The sequence below is a fragment of the Patagioenas fasciata genome, chromosome 6 (genome assembly GCF_037038585.1).
Source record: "Patagioenas fasciata isolate bPatFas1 chromosome 6, bPatFas1.hap1, whole genome shotgun sequence".
NCBI classification, from domain to species: domain Eukaryota; kingdom Metazoa; phylum Chordata; class Aves; order Columbiformes; family Columbidae; genus Patagioenas; species Patagioenas fasciata.
The window spans coordinates 14731160-14748641 of record NC_092525.1 but is presented as its reverse complement, the minus strand read 5'-3'; the positions used below and the strand labels follow the sequence as shown (position 1 = coordinate 14748641).

At 55.3% G+C, this 17482-nt stretch overlaps 1 protein-coding gene across 3 annotated transcripts; it reads right to left on the bottom strand.

The window, feature by feature from the left end:
• LHX4 (LIM homeobox 4) lies at positions 1–16362 on the bottom strand. Of its 3 annotated transcripts, none has more exons than XM_071810001.1 (6): positions 16205–16362; positions 5759–5930; positions 2678–2880; positions 2317–2471; positions 1972–2143; positions 1–1893 (listed from the first exon to the last, which is right to left on the bottom strand). In XM_071810001.1, exons 2-6 carry the CDS (start codon positions 5821–5823, stop codon positions 1493–1495), a joined length of 996 nt encoding a protein of 331 aa, XP_071666102.1. In that variant the 5' UTR covers positions 5824–5930; positions 16205–16362; the 3' UTR covers positions 1–1492. The 3 variants fall into 3 exon arrangements, with proteins under 3 accessions (XP_071666102.1, XP_071666101.1, XP_065698545.2); XM_071810000.1 differs by lacking the exon at positions 16205–16362 and adding an exon at positions 12299–12490; XM_065842473.2 differs by lacking the exon at positions 16205–16362 and adding an exon at positions 12299–12407 and having other exon boundaries at positions 1–1890.
• Between the last annotated feature and the right edge of the window lie 1120 nt (positions 16363–17482).

The window sequence follows — 17482 nt, the reverse complement described above, 5'->3', positions numbered from 1 at the left end:
CTCCCCAAAGACTTGGCAATAAATAAGGTTTTAATCTTTGATTTTTTTTTAGTTATTATTTTTTGTTGGGTTTTATTTTTCTTTTTTTTTTTCCCCTCCCCCCCCAGGAAACAAGACTCTCACTTTCTGGAACTGTACAAAATTTACACAGCAAAGGGAGCGAGGGGGGACACATTTGGCCTTGTCAATGGAGAGCAGTGGGCACGGCTCCCCCGGCCCCCTCCCTGCCAGCCGTGCCCGGTGAGCCTGGGGGCTTGGCACACAGCAGCACCCAAAGCTGAGGGGGAGGCACATGGGTGCAGCTCCTGCAGCACCAACACACCCACGCGGGGGGGGGCAAGGAAGGACAGGGACATACCAGTGATGTGCTTTCTTGTGTGGCAATGTTTTGGGTTTTTTTTAACTTTTATTTTTTCTCTGCTTTGATTTTGGAGCACACACACACACACACCCCCCAGCCTCTGGTTGCAGCCAGGTAACTGGGTCTGCCAGCAGCCCCCTGAAAGGGCAGCCTGGGACCATCAGCACCACCTCAAAGCCAGGGGGCCATGGTGGGGACCCCACGGCCAGGGAATGCCCACGGGGCGGGGGTGGAGTTGGGCACCCCAGGCAGAGAACGCAGAGCTGGATTTTATCATCGGGTCAAACACCTGGTGAGGGTGGGGGGTGAGCAAGCAGCTGCCGGGGGTCTCATCCACCCTGTCCCCTCCAGTTCCCACCATGTGGGTGCTTCTGCAGCTGATGAAATGCCCTTTTCCCCCTCTTCTCGGGGAGAATTTTTTGCAATATCCTCAGAGCAAACATTACCCCCTGACCCTTCCCCAGCTCCTCTCCCTGTGTCAGCCCCCCTTGGCCCTTGGGCAGCTCAGGCTGAAGACTTCTATTTTTTCTTCTCTTTTAATTCCTCCCCACCACACAACCAAGGTCAAACCGGCAGTGATGCACTGTAAGCACTCCTGGGGATGAATCACAGCCCCACAGCACGCAGAACAGCATCACCCCCGGGCAGTGGGGCGATGGTCCTGGCCTCACTAAAATAAACCCTTCTACAATATAGAATTTTCTTTCCATCGAGGGTCCGGGCAACGTCAAGTCACCTATCAAGTCCATACCGAAAAATAATTCTTGAAAATAGCGGCGGGAGGGGCGCGGAGCTGTTGAGGGCACCGGGATGATCCCTGCCATCCCTGATTGTCCTTCCCTCCTGCCGGCTCACACCATTGCTCCATCGCACACCCCGCCGAGCCCCAGCCCTGTGCCGGCATCTTCGCCATATGGCCCATGTGCCAACACCTGTCTTGTGCTTACACCCAAAAGCATCTGTGTCCCCCAGCCCGGGCACAGCCACCCCCACCATCACTGATGCCATTCCCCCCCTTCAGCCCTCCAGGGCTGGTTCCCGTGGGAAATCCTGGAAATGTCGATCGCCAGCGAGATGGCTTGTGGGCTGGGTGGGCAGCGAGGAGGGACCGGGGTGGGGGGTGAGCGGCGCTTAGAAAGGGGGGTGATCCATGTCGTCCAGCCAAGAGGCCGGGCTGGTGGGAAAGTCTGGGTACCCAACGCTGCTCCCCGTGGAGATGTCGGAGGTGGGGCCCCCCCCGGCCATGGCCCGCAGCGTCTGACTCACCCCCTGCGCCCCGTGGGCCACCAGCCCTAGGTTGCCGTCCATGGTGTAGTCCAGCCCGTTGAGCAAGGGGGGGTGGGCCGGCAGGGAGGAGATAGAGGATGGCGACTGGGGAAGGCCGTAGGGACTCCCGTCCCGCAAGTCCTGGTACGACTGTCCCGTCCCCTCCATGGAGAAGCTGCCGTTCAGCAACTGTCCACCCGCCACGTCCCCCACGGTGCCGTAAACCCTGTTGGTGTGGCCGAGCTCGGAGAGGATCTGGTCCTCTGCTGGGGAGAGCAGAGAGAGGGGGTCAGCATAGGGGGGACACCCAGAGCCCCCCCGCCCCACGCCAGCACCCTGCTCACCGCGGAAGCTGAGTTCGCTGTCGCTGACTCCGCAGTCCTCGGCTGAGCTCTCCTTCTCCAGCTTGCCACCCCCCCGGCTCCGCTTGACGCTCTTGTAAAACTGTCCCCAGCGGTGCCGCCCCGCGTCCTTCTTCAGCCGCTTCTCCTTGGCACGGCGGTTCTGGAACCACACCTGGGACAGGAAATGGGAACATCGATGGCATCACAGCACACTGGCACCCCTGCAATCTGGCTCCCCTGCATCCATGCAACTCAGCACCCCTGCAACCCATCTCCCATGCATCCATGCCACCCCGGTACCCCAGTGGGACCCCTGCGTGGGAAAGGGCATCCCCACGGCCTCACCTGCACCACCCTCATGTCAAGCCCCGTCTCGGAGGAAAGCTGCTCCCGCACGTGTCGGGCAGGCTTGGGGGAGTTTTTGTAGGCGTTCTTCAGTGTCTCCAGCTGCTTGGCCGTGATGGTGGTTCGGGGCCGCTTAGCGCCCGCCTCGGAGTCATCTGCAGGCAAAGAAACTGGTACCAGCCCCAACTGCAGCAACGTGAGCAACCCCAAACCACCAGCCCACGCCACTGGGGAAAAGCTCCCAAATAACAGCTGCCCCAGAGCCCGCAGTAACCCCTTCCCACAGCTACAATGCAGTGACATGACCCACAGCCACCCCTCGGTGTGATGTCCCACCTCATAGTCTTTTCGGGGTGCCTACCGTTCTGCTTGGCAGTCTCGTAGTCCTCCTTGCAGACCAGCCGCCCGTCCTCCATCAGGTAGAACTCGTCGCCGGTGGCCAACTGCCGGCTGCAGATGATGCAGGCGAAGCAGTGGAGGTGGTACACAAAGTCCTGGGCTTTGCGGACCACCTGGGTAGGGGGGATGCCCTGCTGGCATGCCGTGCATTTGGTCCCAAAACGTCTGCAAGGAGAAGAGGGCAACCCTGAGCCCCCCGGCGAGGTGGGCTTCGCCAGAGGTGGGGTGGGAACCAGGAGACAGGGCAGAGTTTAAACCAGCAATCAACCTAATTATGCATGACACTTCACACGGCAGGGGTTTATCTTCTTCAGTGTGAAAGACTGGCCTAATGGAGCTGAGGAAGGTTTGATTTTAATGGTTCTTTTAACTAATGCTTATAGGCTGCCTGATTTTCCCCTGCAAGGACAGTACATATTTCATCCACGTTAATACCAAATAAATTAATTACACCGCCCCACTAGCATGATGAATCCCAGATTAATGCAGAATGATGGGGCTCTTACACCGTACTGACAGCCCAATGGGTGCATCGGGTGTGCTGGCTTGGGGTAGGCGCGAGCCTAAGCAAGCCCACCAGCACGGCTGCGAGGAGCGAGCAAGAGGTGTGCAACCAGCATGTGAGAAGTGTGGAAGCAGCATGTAAGTACCATGCAAGAATGGTGCAAGGAGTAGGAGAGAAGAATGCAAAAAGTGTGCAAGCAGATGCTAGAAGTGTGGAAGCAGCATGTAAGAAGCATGCAAGAATGGGACAAGAAGCGTGCAATGAGGATTGAAAAAGCATTCAAGGACCATGTAAGAACGGGGCAAGAAGTTTGGAATGTGCATGCAAGAAGTGTGGAAGCAGTATGCAAGGAATGTGCAAGAATGGTGCAAGAAGTGTGGAAGGAGCATGGAAGAATAGGACAAAAAGCACGGAAGGAACGTGCAAGCAGTTGTGCAAAGAACATGCAAGAAGTGTGGAAGAAACATGCAAGGGCCATGTAAGAATGGTGCAAGAATTGTGCAAGGAATGTGCAAGGACCCCATGGAGCCAACCTGGCGCTGCAGCCCAGGCAGCAGTGAGCAGAACAAATCTGTCCCCTTCACCTTAAACAGACCCCTCTGGGGAAAACACAAGCCCTTCAGCCCCCGGTCCCAAGGCTGCAGGGGCAGGCAGTGACATTTGGGGTTCCCCAGAGGGTACAGTCACCCCAGGCACCTCTAGCTGCCCCTCCAAGGGCTGAACACCCCCCAACCACGCAAAAATCACCCTGTGAGACCCACAGCTGCCCATGTCCTCACGCTGTCCATAAGGCTGGGGCATAGCCACCAAATCTGGGCCCCCGAGACTGTCCCCGAGTCATGCAAGTGTCACCCAGAGATGGGTGGTGGGCACCAAACATGAGTTTTGTCTCATTTTCTGGGTTTGTATCCTAAAGGGAGAGTCCCTGGACATCTGCTGGGAGACCTCAGCTCTCCCAGAATCAGCTGAGAGGGAGGGTGGGAGGTGATGGAGAGAGGGAGGGAGGGATGAAGAGATGGAGTGAGGGATGAAGGAAGGGATAGGACAGACAGACAGATGATGTTCTTCTGTACCCAAGGCTGAGCCAGTGCACACTCTGCAGCTCCCATCCTCCCTCTGCCCATCTATCACCCCCACATAACCCTATTAAAACCATTTTAAGCCATGCCCCAGCATCCTAGGGCGTTTCCCCACAACCCAGGGGTGGCCTAACCAAGGGCAGAGCTGCCCACAGCTGGGGACCAAGCACTGCAATTTGAAGGAGGAAAAAAAAAAGGTAAAAACCAGAAAAATCCGGTGTTTTTGTAAGTAGCTCCTGTGTTGCAAACCTGCTGCTGAAGTTGGCCTGAAATCCTCACGTCCTCCACAGGTTACCTACCCTGAAATCAATGAGCGGTTGAAATAAAGGTGAGGTGAGCGAGTGCTGAGATGCTATTGATTGGCACCAAATAATCCAGGCAGGACCTCATCTAAGAAAGTCACTGATCTCTCGGCTCTAATTAACATTGATTACCCGCACCTTTTGGGCGACTATTTAAATGACCTGGAGATTAATAGGCTGGAAAATATCAGAAGCGAAAGTGTTATTAACCAGGCTGGAGTGGCTGCTTTAACCGTCACGCACTTGCCAGCTGGGAAGGAGAAATTCAAGATATATCTTTGGCCGTGGTGGCTTGTGGGGGTGACACATAGGAGGCCTGAGAGCATGGGGATGGGCAGCAAAGGAAGGTCCTGGCCAGGGATTTGCACGGGGTGTAAGCACCGTGGGTTGGTTTAGGCGGTGATAGGAAGAGCTGGAGCAACCAGGGATGCGCAGGAGATGACGGCCAGGATCCTCCTCCCTGCAGAGCTGTGCCCAGCCCCGGTGCAAAACCCTCTTGCCATCCCTTGGGAAAGCTCTCGAGTATCGCCAGCAGCCAGAGCATCCCTGATGAAAAGTCCATTTTTAATGGAAAACAGGTTGTCCTGTCCCAGGGGAGCAGGGAAAGGCTGAGGCTGCGGCATCGCACAGCTCAGAGGCAGCTGCCGGAAAATCAAATGAAGTTTTCATACTACTGGAAGGAAAAAACCAAACCAAACCAAACCAAAGCAAACCAAACCAAACCAAACCACTAAAAATTTAAAAAGATAAAAAGCAGAAGGGAGAAAAATGGCATCAGCAAACCCTGGTGAGGCAAGCGAGGGGCTCGGGCAGGAGCAGGCAGCAATGCCGCTGCCTTGCGCGGTTTTCTCCTGCCCTCTAGCTCTGAACAGAGCCGGGGCCACTGCCAAACCACGGCAGCTCAACATCCCATGGGGGACTGAAACCAGCACAGGAGAGGGACAGGAGCATCAGGGGGATTTGGGGCTTAAAGAAGGTTAAATCCCAAGAAGCAGCATCCAACTTGCGGCAACAGTAGAGTAGCAACATATTTTTTGTTGTGACAATAAAGGAAAATAAAGATTTTTGAGAAATAACGTCTAAAAATAGGCTGTGTGTTTGCTTCACGCATGGAGAGACACTGCTTTCGGGGGGCTGTGCCCCCGAGAAGTACTCACTTGAAGAAGTCCTCCTTGCAGTAGACGCTGCCGGCCCGGGAGAAGCAGCGGTCAGCCAGCTGCATCTGGCAGTCGGCGCACTTGAGGCAGGAGCTGTGCCAGTGCCGGTCCAGGACCTTGAGGATGAACTTGTCCAGGATGTGCTGGTTGCAGCCGGCGCACTGGGGGATCTCTGGGCAGGGTAGGGAGAGAGATGGAGAGAAAAAGCAGCGTCAGCCACCACAGCCCCCTCCCGGCACATCTTCCTTTGCCAGCCTTCGCCAAAATCCTCTGGGTAGCAAAGCCCATGGCTCTGCCATGCATGGACACACACAGGTGATGCTCTTCCCTTCTGCAACTCATTTTTCAGGCCATGCTCCCTCCTCCCTCCAGGATGGCATCCTGCAGTCCCCAAGCAGTAACATGGCTCATTGCTCCCTGCGGCCATCCTGTCTCGCAAGGGTTAGGCTGCCGGGGGGACCTGTGGGGTCCCAGCTGTGACCCAGGGGTGCGGGACACCAACCAACTCCATGCCACCTGCAGAGGATTTTTCAAGATGGGCAAACATCTCTTCTCCTCCACTGCCACTGCATCCTGAGGACCATGAGCCACTTTGCATCCCTGCATGGTCCAACACCCATTTGGTTCCCAGAACCCTGGTTTTCACATGATGATGGGAACGGCACCCATTTTTTTTCCTTCCAGCCGGGGTGTTACAGACCCATCCCGCTGGAAATAGCTGGAAAATGTGTGCAGAAGTAAGGCCAGGCTGGAGCACAGCTGTGGTGGAGAGTCCAGCCCCATGCAGTCCCTCCCACGGCACCCATGCTATGGGAGGGTGCTGGGAGTAGGAGCATTTTTCTAAGGCAAGATGTACAGCCAGCCACCCAGCCTCCTGTGCAATGTCTGCCTATAGACGGACAGCTTCTGTAGATCTGGAGAGCTGGATATTTATCTCTCTCTCTATCTGCCCACAGTTCAGAATAAACGCGAGGTGCTGTAAAAGTCTGCAGGAGAAGATTGCCGGGTAAAAGCCAGACACATAATGCTGACACGCACGCATGAAAGAAGATTGATTTTTGGGGGGAGAAAAAAAAAAACAACACATGCCCATAGCTGGAGCGTAAGAGCAGGAGTGATGTTTATGCATAAAGGATGCCAGAGAGCGCTGACAGTAAATATCGGGGCGGGGGGGGTGCCTCAGATTATTCTTTTTATGCTGCTCCAAGTGCTGGGGAGGCTGAGAGGGGACGCGCTGTCCCCAGCAGAGGTGGCTCCTTCACCTACCAGTGGTGGCACCAGCCAGAGGAACAAGTCCCCGCATCCCCCCGGCACCTGGGGCCGGAGTCACCCTGCCCGGGCATGGCGGGGCTCGGCAATGCAGGGGGAGAGGGAGCTGCTGCAGCCTGCCGGGAGCGGGAAAAACAAAGGAGGGAAACCAAGAAAGAAAAAAGGGAAAGAAGGAAAAAAAAGGGGGGGGATAAAAAGGGGAAGGCGAAAAAAGGAAAAAAAATGAAATAAAGGAAAAAGTGGGAAGAGGAGAAGAATGGAAAAAGGGGGAAAAAAGGAGAAAAAAGGGGGAAAAAGAAAAAGGGGGGGAAGAAAAGGGGGAAATGAAAAAGGGGGAAATGAAAAAGGGGGAAATGAAAAAGGGGGAAATGAAAAAGGGGGAAATGAAAAAAGGGGAAATGAGAAAAGGGGAAATGAAAAAAGGGGGAAATGAAAAAAGGGGAAATGAAAAAAGGGGGGGGAGGGAAGAAGGGGAAATGGAAGAAAGAAAAAAGAAAAAAGACAGAAAAAGATAATGTGGGGGAAAGGGGGGGAATGAAAAAGGAGGGGAAAGGAAAAAAGGTTAAAAAAAGGGAAAAAAAAGAAAAAAGGGGAAAAAGAAAAAAGAGGAAAGGAAAATGGGGAAAAGAAAAAAAGGAGGAAAGGAAGATGGGGGAAAAAGAAAAAAGGGAGGAAATAAAAAAAGCGGGGAAGGAAGAAAGGGGAGGAAAGAAAAAAGGGAAAAAAGGAAAAAACGGATAAAAGGAAAAAAAGGAGAGATAAGAGGAGGAAAGAATAGGAAAGAAGAAAGGCAGAAAAAGAGGAAAGATGGAAGGAAGAAGAGAGCACAGTAGAAAATGGTACAGCCTTAAACAACATTATTTTTAAATACTTTGAGGTAGTGATACATATCCCAACTGAAGGTAGTTTATTTTATCAATCATGAGGTTAGATAGTTACAATCCCAGTGCCCTTCAGCCTGTATTTATTGCTGGCATTTAAGTCCCTTTTGCATTAACAACACCAGAAAAAATACAAAAATACAATTAAAAAAAATTATATATATATATATATATTAAAGTATCTACAGCTTCCATAGGTCCCTCTCCTCCATCCTGCTCTGGAAACACCTGGATGATTTACTCCTCCGGTCGGCACCAACCACCTTTTCCACATTTCATTTGTTAAACCCGTTTCAGAGCAACGCGAAAACCTTTGGCACAAACGACAGCTCCAGCCCGAAGAGGAGGCGCGTTTGGTGGTATTGCCAAGTAAATCATCACCATTTATTCCAGAAACATGTATGCTCGTTTATGAAACAGGTTTTTATATAAGTGATTATTTGTATAAACATGTGTATACATATATATATACACATGCATGTATATATATGTACTGACAAGCTAACAAACACAGCTTTCTCCTTAAAGGCAGCAACACAGCTTAATTTCAACAAACAAACAAACAATTGCAGCAGATGCTACAATGTCATCCTCCAAATTTCAAGCGATTTGTTTATTAACAAGAGACCTAATTTTTTTTTTCTTTTGATCTGTCTGTAGATTTACAGCAACAACCAAATGCACACAGGTCTGTGTGTGCACATGCAGATGTGCAGAACTCCTATCAACTTGTCTCCTCTTCCCTGTGCATAATAATAATAACAACAATAATAAAATAAAAATTTACAAAGTGGGACCTGTGGGGGTACCAGAAGTTGTCCGAGTCAACAACACTGGTTTGCCTGATGCACGCAGAGAGAAAAATATCTTAAATCAACCCCTGCATTTTGCTTTGTGCTTTGACACGGCGGCGGCTGCGCCAGGGTCGGGTCCGCGCTGCCTGCGGAAAGCCTCCTATTTGTTTCACTTGTTTTAACTAAATTATTTGATATAACGGGAATAATGTTAATGACATTGATGTGCTCCCTTGCTGTCGTTGCCCACCAGCATCTCCGGGCTGGCTCTGTGTGTGGCTGGATGCTCCCGCAGACAGAGCGGGGGGGCACGCAGCCCCACAGCCCCCTCCTCTCCACCTCGGGGACACGGGGACCGCTCCAGGGATGCAGCAGCCTCAATAAAAACCGTTTCTCGAGGCGGAGGAAAGGCTGGGGGTCACCCCCACCCCCACACGGGGTGATGTGCCAGGGATGGGGAGCGCACAGCCAGTGCGCATCCCTGCCTCCCGCCCGGACAGGATTTGGCCGTATCCCGTTAAAACCCGTAGCCAGCTCTGCAATCCCCCACCTCCCCGCCCCTGGACCCCCCTCCGCGGCGGGACACCCGAGTGCTGGCCTGACAAGATGAACTGAGGTCTGTCCCCTCGCCATGATCGTGATTTATTAGCCGCGGCTCCATCTTTCCATCCCGTTCCCTTGCCCCGACGGAGAAGAAAATATTAACAATAATAATAACGATGGAAACGAAACAAACCGGCGTGTGGCCTCAGAAATCCCTCGGACCCCAAAAACCTTCAAATGCGAGGGTGGAGGCGATGCCGCGGCAGGGTTTGGGAAAGGATGCTCACCCCCATATGCACCCCGCAGCCCTGCCCCACACCATGCCAGGCACCCAGGTGGCAAACCACCCGCTTCTTGGGGGGTTTTATTTGCTTTTAGAGGGAAGGAAACATCACGCGTGGAGGGGACGGTGCTGCAGAATGGGTGTCTCGGCAATGCGGTGGAAAGCCGGAGCACAAAGGCGGTCCGGTCCCCCGGTACCGGAGCCTGCACCCAACACCCTCCCCAAAGAAGCACCAGGTCGGGGTCTGTTTAAAAAGACTTTCTGCGGAGAGGAAATCTCATTCCTTCACATGAAAAAAAATATATCCTCCAATTCATTTCTCTGCAGCGCGCAAACGACTTTCCCAGCGGCGATTAATCAACCCCCCCCGCAGCCCCTTGGCCAGGGGCTGGCGGCACTCGGGCACGATTCCCACAGGCTTTGGCAGAAGTTTTTACTTCGGTGAGATTTGCAAAATAATATTCATAAATAATATTCGGAATCACAGTTGTAAAAATCCCGTCTGCAAAGCTGGAGCTGTCAAGGGGAGATTCCCCGATGCTCGGCTCCCCAGAATCTTGCTGGTGTAGATGCAGTAAGACACAGCCCCTAAATAAGAGAAATAAGCTAAAATAAGGAGGCTGTGCGGCGGTTAAACAGAAAGAAAAATCTGCTATTTAATAGGGATTAGAAATGAAAATATCAAATATTTTCATCACAGGCATGATGAAATATCGAGGTGCTGCTGGGGTGGGTGACCCTGGTGCAGGCAGCGGGGCCGAATTCCCCTTGGGAAGGTATTCCCGGTGCAGGGGCAGCCCCTTTTGCCCCCGGAAGCCGTTCACACGAGTAACTGGTGCAGGATCAGGCCCCATATCCATCACACCACGAAACCCGATGGCCGGGAACCGGCAGCGGAGCGGCCGGGAAACGACAGAGCCACGGAAACTTTTATAGCAGCCCATTTGCACGCATTTTGCTCCTGCCGCTAATTTTTGCGCTTAAATAAATATTAACAAAAATAATAATAGCTCGTTGTATTATTATTTATTTCCTGATAATTCCTGATAGGCGTCAGCTAGTACCGAAATGGCAGTGTCACGGGTGGGGAGTTTGGTGGCACTCAGAAGAGCCAAACCAGGGAGCTTTGCTGCGGCGATTGCTGCTCCAGGGCACCGAATTTCTCCTCAAACCAGTGGGCCTTTTGGGCCATAAAAGTGATCCTGCCGCTGGGAACCGGTGGCGTTATTCGGTCGCAGTGGGGTGATAAGAATTTGGCGGTGGGATGGACCCTCCCCACCCCTGCACGCTCCAAACGGGGATTATTCTTCCCTCTGCTACGGTGAAATATGGTTAAACGTGCCCGTCTGCACCTCCCCCGGGGCCCGGCGACAGGACCGAAACGAGGGATAACGGGGACAGTCCCCCCAAAGCAGAATGGGGACTGTCACCGGGAACAGCAGGCAGGGGCACCGGCTTCGCACCCCTCGGAAAACGAATTCCAGCCGCCCGGGGTGGCCGGGGGCCAGTGAAAGGCACGGAACGGTGCGGGAGGCTTCGGGGAGCAGCGGCGAAGGGGGGGTAAAGCCTGGTCCGGAACGGGTAGCGGTCAGGGTGCGCACCCCCCACCATCCCTGTATGTCTCACGAAATGCGGCCGGGCCCCGCGGCACAGCTGTCCACCTCGCCGGGCTCTCTCGGGGCTCGGGCCCGTCTCGCCCCCCCCACCTCCACCGGGGCACCCTCCCCTCAACTTTCCGGGTGCCTCGGGTTGGGGCAGAACATCGCCCGGCTCCTCCCGGCGGGCTTCCCCCTACTCCCGGCCTGCAAGAACGCCCCGGTTCTCGGGAACCGTTTGCAAACTGAGAAGTGTAATTAATGATGATGATAATGCCCGCGTAGCTCCAGCCCGAGCAGCTCCGGGGATGGGCCGGGGGCGCAGGGGGGCACGGCCGCCCCCGCACCGGCTCCGCTCATCCATAGTGGTATGAGTGCAGAGGGGCTCCCCCGTGTAGAGCTCGACCCTATAGAAATAGGGAGGCTGCCGGCCCCTATGGCTCACAGCCGGCTGCCGGCGTACGCGTCCCGCTGAGACACGCTTGGGTACCTACACCCGTGGGGTCCATACACATCCATACCTGCGTGGGCGCATGTACCGCCAGATACGCTGACATTCACCCTCACAGCAGGCGCGAATATGTGCTTTCATACGAACATGCTACCTGTAGCTACAGAGCATATATGTCCACATACAGATACGTAGGTGATTTTGGGATAGACGCAAACACGGCGGCATCGTTCCGAGCCAAACAGCGCTCGCCGTCCCGCTAACATGCACGCACGCCCGTGGGGTCCCTTCCCACCGCCGCCGTTCGCCCGTGAGGCTCTTCCTGTCGCGATAAACGGTATAAGCGGGGGGTCGTGCGCTGCGGGCCGGGAAACCACACACACGCACACTTGCACACGCGCCTCCACACGCACAACCGGAGCCGCGGTCACGAAACCTCCCCGTCGGGACCGGGCCCGCACAGCTCCCGCCGCCGCTGCGCGCCCGGCGCGGGGCACCGCTCTCCTTTCCGCACCCTCCTAATTTAATTTACACATTATTAACGCTGCTACACACAGGTGAAAAAAATAAAGAAGAGTAAAAAATACACGCCCGGGCGGGAGCGGGAGGCACCTGCTCATCCCGCAGGGCGCTGCCCCTCCAGCCCCTGCCCGCCCTGCCCCGCCGGCCCGGGGCCGCCTTTGCGGCAAGGAGCGAAGGAGGGAGAAGAGAAAAGCGTCCTTACGTTGCACCGGCACACCGAGGATCTCGGGAAGCCCCTTGACAGCCCCTTCGGCAGCGAGCGCGGAGCTTTGCATCATTTTATTGGCCCGGAGGGCGGCGAAGGGGAGAGAAGAGGGGAGGGAGAGACGCGGCCCGGGCCGGCGGAGCCCCACGGCGGGAGGCAGCGCCGGGTCCCGCGGGCGGTGCCGGTGCCGGCCCGGGCGCGGCGCCGCAGCTGTACCCGCCAGCGCCGCCCGCCTCCCATTCATTCACCCGGAGGGGAGCGCGCCTGACGTCACCGCCCGCAGGGGGGTGGGGGCGGGCCGGGCTGCCCGGGGCCAATCGCTGCCGGCTCCGTGCCGGCAGGGGCGGGGCCTAACGAGAGGGAAGGCGTGGCCTGAGGGGCGGAGGCGTGGCCTGCGGGGAAGGGGCGGGGCTAGGGCGCCCCGCGGAGCGCAGCGGGACCAGGCCCGGTCTCGGGCGGCTGTCGTTGTCGCGGCGTAGTGCTGTCACGACCAGAGGCGCTGCTGGGTGCCAGGGAGGATGCCATAGTTGGAAGGTGGTAGCAGCCCTGTCCTTCCTGCCACTGAGGACAGGCGCTCAGCGGCCACCGGCACATCACCACCTCCTTAATGCCACACCAATGAGTTAGAGGGGAGACCTTGCTCTCTACAACTACATTAAATGAGATTGGAGCATGGAGGATGTTGGTCTCTTCTCCCAGGTAACACACGATAGGACAAGAGGAAACAGCATCAAGTTGCACCGGGGAGGTTTAGATTGGATATTGGGAACAATTTCTTCCCCAAAGGGCTGTCAGTCATTGGAACAGGCTGCCCAGGGCACTGGTGGAGTCACCATCTCTGGAGGGGTTGAACAGACAGGGAGGTGATGTTCTTGGGGACATGGGTGAGTGCCAGGTTAATGGTTGGACTCAATGATCTTGATGATCTCTTCCAAGCAAAATGATTCTATGATTTTAATGATTCTATTTCGCAGTGGTTTGTAACTCTTGTGGGCAACACCAGTACTGAGCATGGCTAGCTCTGATTCAACAGGGCGCTGGAACACACTCGTGGCCCAGGGCCAGTCCCAATAGCACCTCCCACAGGGACACACCTGTGCATGGAAAGCGCCAACCCAACTCCTCAGCACTGCAGCAAACCCACCTGACAGCCCACTGGCTGCTATGGCACAAGGGTGGTAGAATCATAGAATCATAGAATCATTTTGATTGGAAAGACCCTCAAGATCATTGAGTCCAACCATTAACCCAACCCTGACACTAACCCATGGTGATGCAAAAGGGACAGGGCAAAGGGCTCGACATGACTGTGGCTTCCAAGGGCAAGGGCAAACCCTGGGACAATCCAGCCTGAAGCACCAGAGCAAAACTGATGAGCTGGGAGGCAGCAGTACACAACAGTACCTGAGGGGCAAAGGGCTGAGTGAGGAAGCTCACCGAAATGCATCTGGAGTGGGTATCTTGAGCCTCATGCTTCCCCATGCTCACCACATCACCGGCTTGGGGACAATGATGCCAAATGGCACCAATGTGCTGTGAAGTCCCACTCTGCCCGGCTAGCAGGCACTTAGAGCGCCGAGCCTGCCCAAGCAGGGTGAAACCTCTGAGGTGGGACATGTGGCAGTGCTGAGAGGGAAGGGAAGGATGCTCAGCCCAGTCCAGAGCACAGCCACCCTCAGCTCACGTGTGCCCTTTCCATGCTTTCATTTCCAAGCTGAAATACAAACTAGGAAGAGGTTTTTCCCACCTGAAAAAACTACGAACTATCCCCTCAGGAAATGTGCAGGTGGGACACATCAGAAATTTGGAAAAAAAAAAAAAGATAAAATAAAAGTCATAAAACCTAAGAAATGTATTAAGCCTGATGGTTCCTTAGGAAAAGAATGATAGCTTTTCAATGACCTGCTGGTTTTTAACCCCAAAAGCTTCATTTTACCAGCAAAACCCCAGCCGGCTCATCTCACACCACCAGGCAGAGACCTGTGTGCACTCATAGCAGGAGTGAGCTCCTCCCAGCCTCCCACCACTGTCCACCAAGCCCCAAAATCAGCTCCCCACCACGAGGGAGGTAAATCCCAACCACTCCCACCTCCTCCCCTTCTCCTCTAAATCAGGCACTGACTCTTAAGTGCATTAAGCCCAACCAGACCGCCACCAGCCCCAGCCACCTGCGCTCCCCAGCCCCGTGGGACAGGGACCGCTGTCCCCCTGAGGGGTCCCCAAAAGGCCCACAGCACCAGAGCTCCCAGCCCAGGGACACAGAGAGGTAGGTCCCTAAGGCAGTTTTACAGAACTTTAGCTGGACATGTGGACAGGCAGACAGACAGCATCCCATAGCCTCCCTGTACCACCACTTTGCATTTCTAACCTATTTACCTAATTTTTCCACCTCTGCTGGGAGGCATCTCAGTTCTGCCTTCCCCTCCCCCCCCCACTCCAGCACACTCTAATTTATCTCTCAGCCATCCTAACAGCTCCCCCAATCCCCTTCTCCTTGGGGAATTCAATTTTCATTCATTTTTCTGCTTTGCCAGATTGATTCAGCCCCTTCTGCCCTGCTTTGGATCACTCACAGCAGTGGCCAGCGGGCAAAGGGAGTCACACAGCACTGAGCCTTCACCTCAGGGGAGCATTGTGCTGCTGGGGGGGATGCCACCACAAATGTCCATTGAAAAAAAACCCATCAGCATCTTCCTTTCTGCTTGCTCTCAGCTCATCACATCTTCCCAGCTGAGCCTTCATCTCTTCTCTGCCTTGCAGTATGGCTTTGTCCCCCGCTCAGTCTTCCTGCTGTCCATCTGTTCATCATGTCAGTGGGTTTTTTTTGTCTCTTTTGGGTTTGGTTTCCCCAGCACACCCTGTTATGCCCGAACATTGGGAGGAGAGGGTGGTGGGGATGGGCACGAGCTGCTGGCCCAGAAAACCCCCTTTGTGCCACCCAAGATGCTGCCAGGTCCTGGCGGTGCCCAAGGAGACAGGGCTTTTATACATGATGGGTGTGAAATTCCCACCCCAGACTTCCTCCTCCTCCTAAAGCTAAAACAGGGCTAAGGATCAGTGGTGTTGCGCCTGCAGAAGTGTGACTGTCACAATTTTCAGCGGGTTGCATTTTCAGGGCAGTTTTTGGGGGGCTCTGGACCTGCGCAGATGCCCCACTCCCTCCTCTGCATCACCTGAAATCCCCCTGGCCCTGCAGCCAGATGAAGACACCAGCAGCATGACGTGATGATGCAAAACCCGCAGACAAGTGGCAGTTAATTATTAACAATAATAATAATAATAATAATAATAAAGCAGGTAAATCCCAGAACCTTCACCAAACCCTGGACCGAGTCTCCCTTTGTGTGCCCCAGCCCTGGGCAGGTGGGAACTGGGGACACCGAGGGCAATGTCCCATGCAGCCTGTCACCCATGAGAAGGTCGGTGCACAGTTCCCAGGTGCGACAGGGGTGTTTCAAGGCAGAATTGGGGTTTTGCAAGGAAAACCCACCCCTGGCCCATGCCTGGGGAGTGAGGCATGACCACAGCCATGTCACCTGTCAGCAAAACCTGAGTGGGCTTGAAGGTACCAGAGAGCTCAGCAGGCAGCAAGGCTTCCTACCACCTGTGCAGTGAGTTTGCCAGGTCTCAGCCCGGTTCACAGAGTCCCCTCATGTGACCAGCCCCCTCAACCCAAAGGGGAACATCCTTCCGGGGCCAAAGCTGCCCAGAGCCACCCTTTGGGATGGGGTCACCTCCCCTCTGAGCAGCACTGGGGGCCCCCATGTGCACAACCCACCAGCAGCAGCCACCACTCCCCAATTCTTAATTACCCCAATAATTACCCATGACCCCATCCCACACACCCCTATTGCCAGGGGTGGTCTGGAGCGGTGACAAGCACAGAGAGAGCCGGGTACTCACCAGCAGCTGGAGAAAGCCTTTTCCCTCGCAGGTGCTGCCAAACTGGGTGTTGCTAATTGTAATTGAAAACTAACCGACATTGAGCGAACCCCCAGTGATTTTTTGACTGGAGTGTGTGCGGAGGGGAGATGCTGGTGGAGAAAGGTTCTTGCCTGCACCGAGGACGGAAAGGGAAGAGGGGCGAGGCAGGAGGGAGCGAGCACCAAAGGGGTGGGAAGGTGGCTGTGTGTGTTAGGGGCCGGCCACTGGCCTCGCGGAAAATTAAATTGCAGTTGAGGGCAAATTGTATTAGGGAATAGCGGCTGTCTCGCACCAGCCTCAGGCCATTTGGGTAATTAGCCCTGGGGATGCCCCAGCTTGTGACAGCATTGGGAAGGGGTAACCCCCATTGCGGAGAGCATCTTGGGGGGTTTGGAGTGGTTTCCCCCACAAAGTCAGCCTATCCCACCTGTGAGCATGGCCATGGCACAAGGTGATGCTTCCCATGTGCTCAGGTAGGGGCCTGGACCAAAGTCACCATTCTGGTGGGGGACAGTGTGGGGACTCCCCCACCCTGGGCAGCCCTGAGCCCTGCAGCAGCCTCCTGCCTGCACCGCTGCCTGTGATAGCCCATTTGAGCCCTGCAGTGGGGTCCTCCGGCTGCTGGGGGGGACACTCTAGTGCCACAGCCCACCAGAGCTAGAGCCAGGAGGATTGGGACTGCACCAAACAGGATTACGGAAAGTCTATTTACTGGACTCTCTTTTTTCCTGCATGCACGGCAGCTTTAGCTCCCCAGCCCTGTAAATCTCCCAGGTAAGGCTGGTGGGGATGCTAATCTGGGCAGCCCTGCCCACGGCTGCCTGCGAACCCCCTGCCAGCAGCTCCCCCCTCCACAGCCCTAATTCCCTGCACCCCCTAAAGCACCCACCTACTGCACCCCCTAACACATCCACCAGCCTGTCCCCGGCTTCAGCAGCCCCCCTGGTGCTATTTTGGGGCCAGGGGTACACGCAGGCAGCCCCTCATCACAAGCCCTTGGTCCCAGGCAGGGGAGCAGCTGGTGGGGAGGGGGTGCACATGGGAGTTATTGATGTTGGGGATAAACCCCCTGGGGAAATCAAGAAGGAGGCAGCAGGGCTGTGGCGATGAGACCTTCCCCATCCATCACCAGTGGTGGGCAGGACTGGCACTGGGCTGGGGGGACACAGCCCCAGGCTCTGTGCTGGAATGAGACCACCAAAACCCAGCCCAGCAACATGGCTGAGGGCAAGTGGGCCAGTGGTGGCAGGGCAGGGG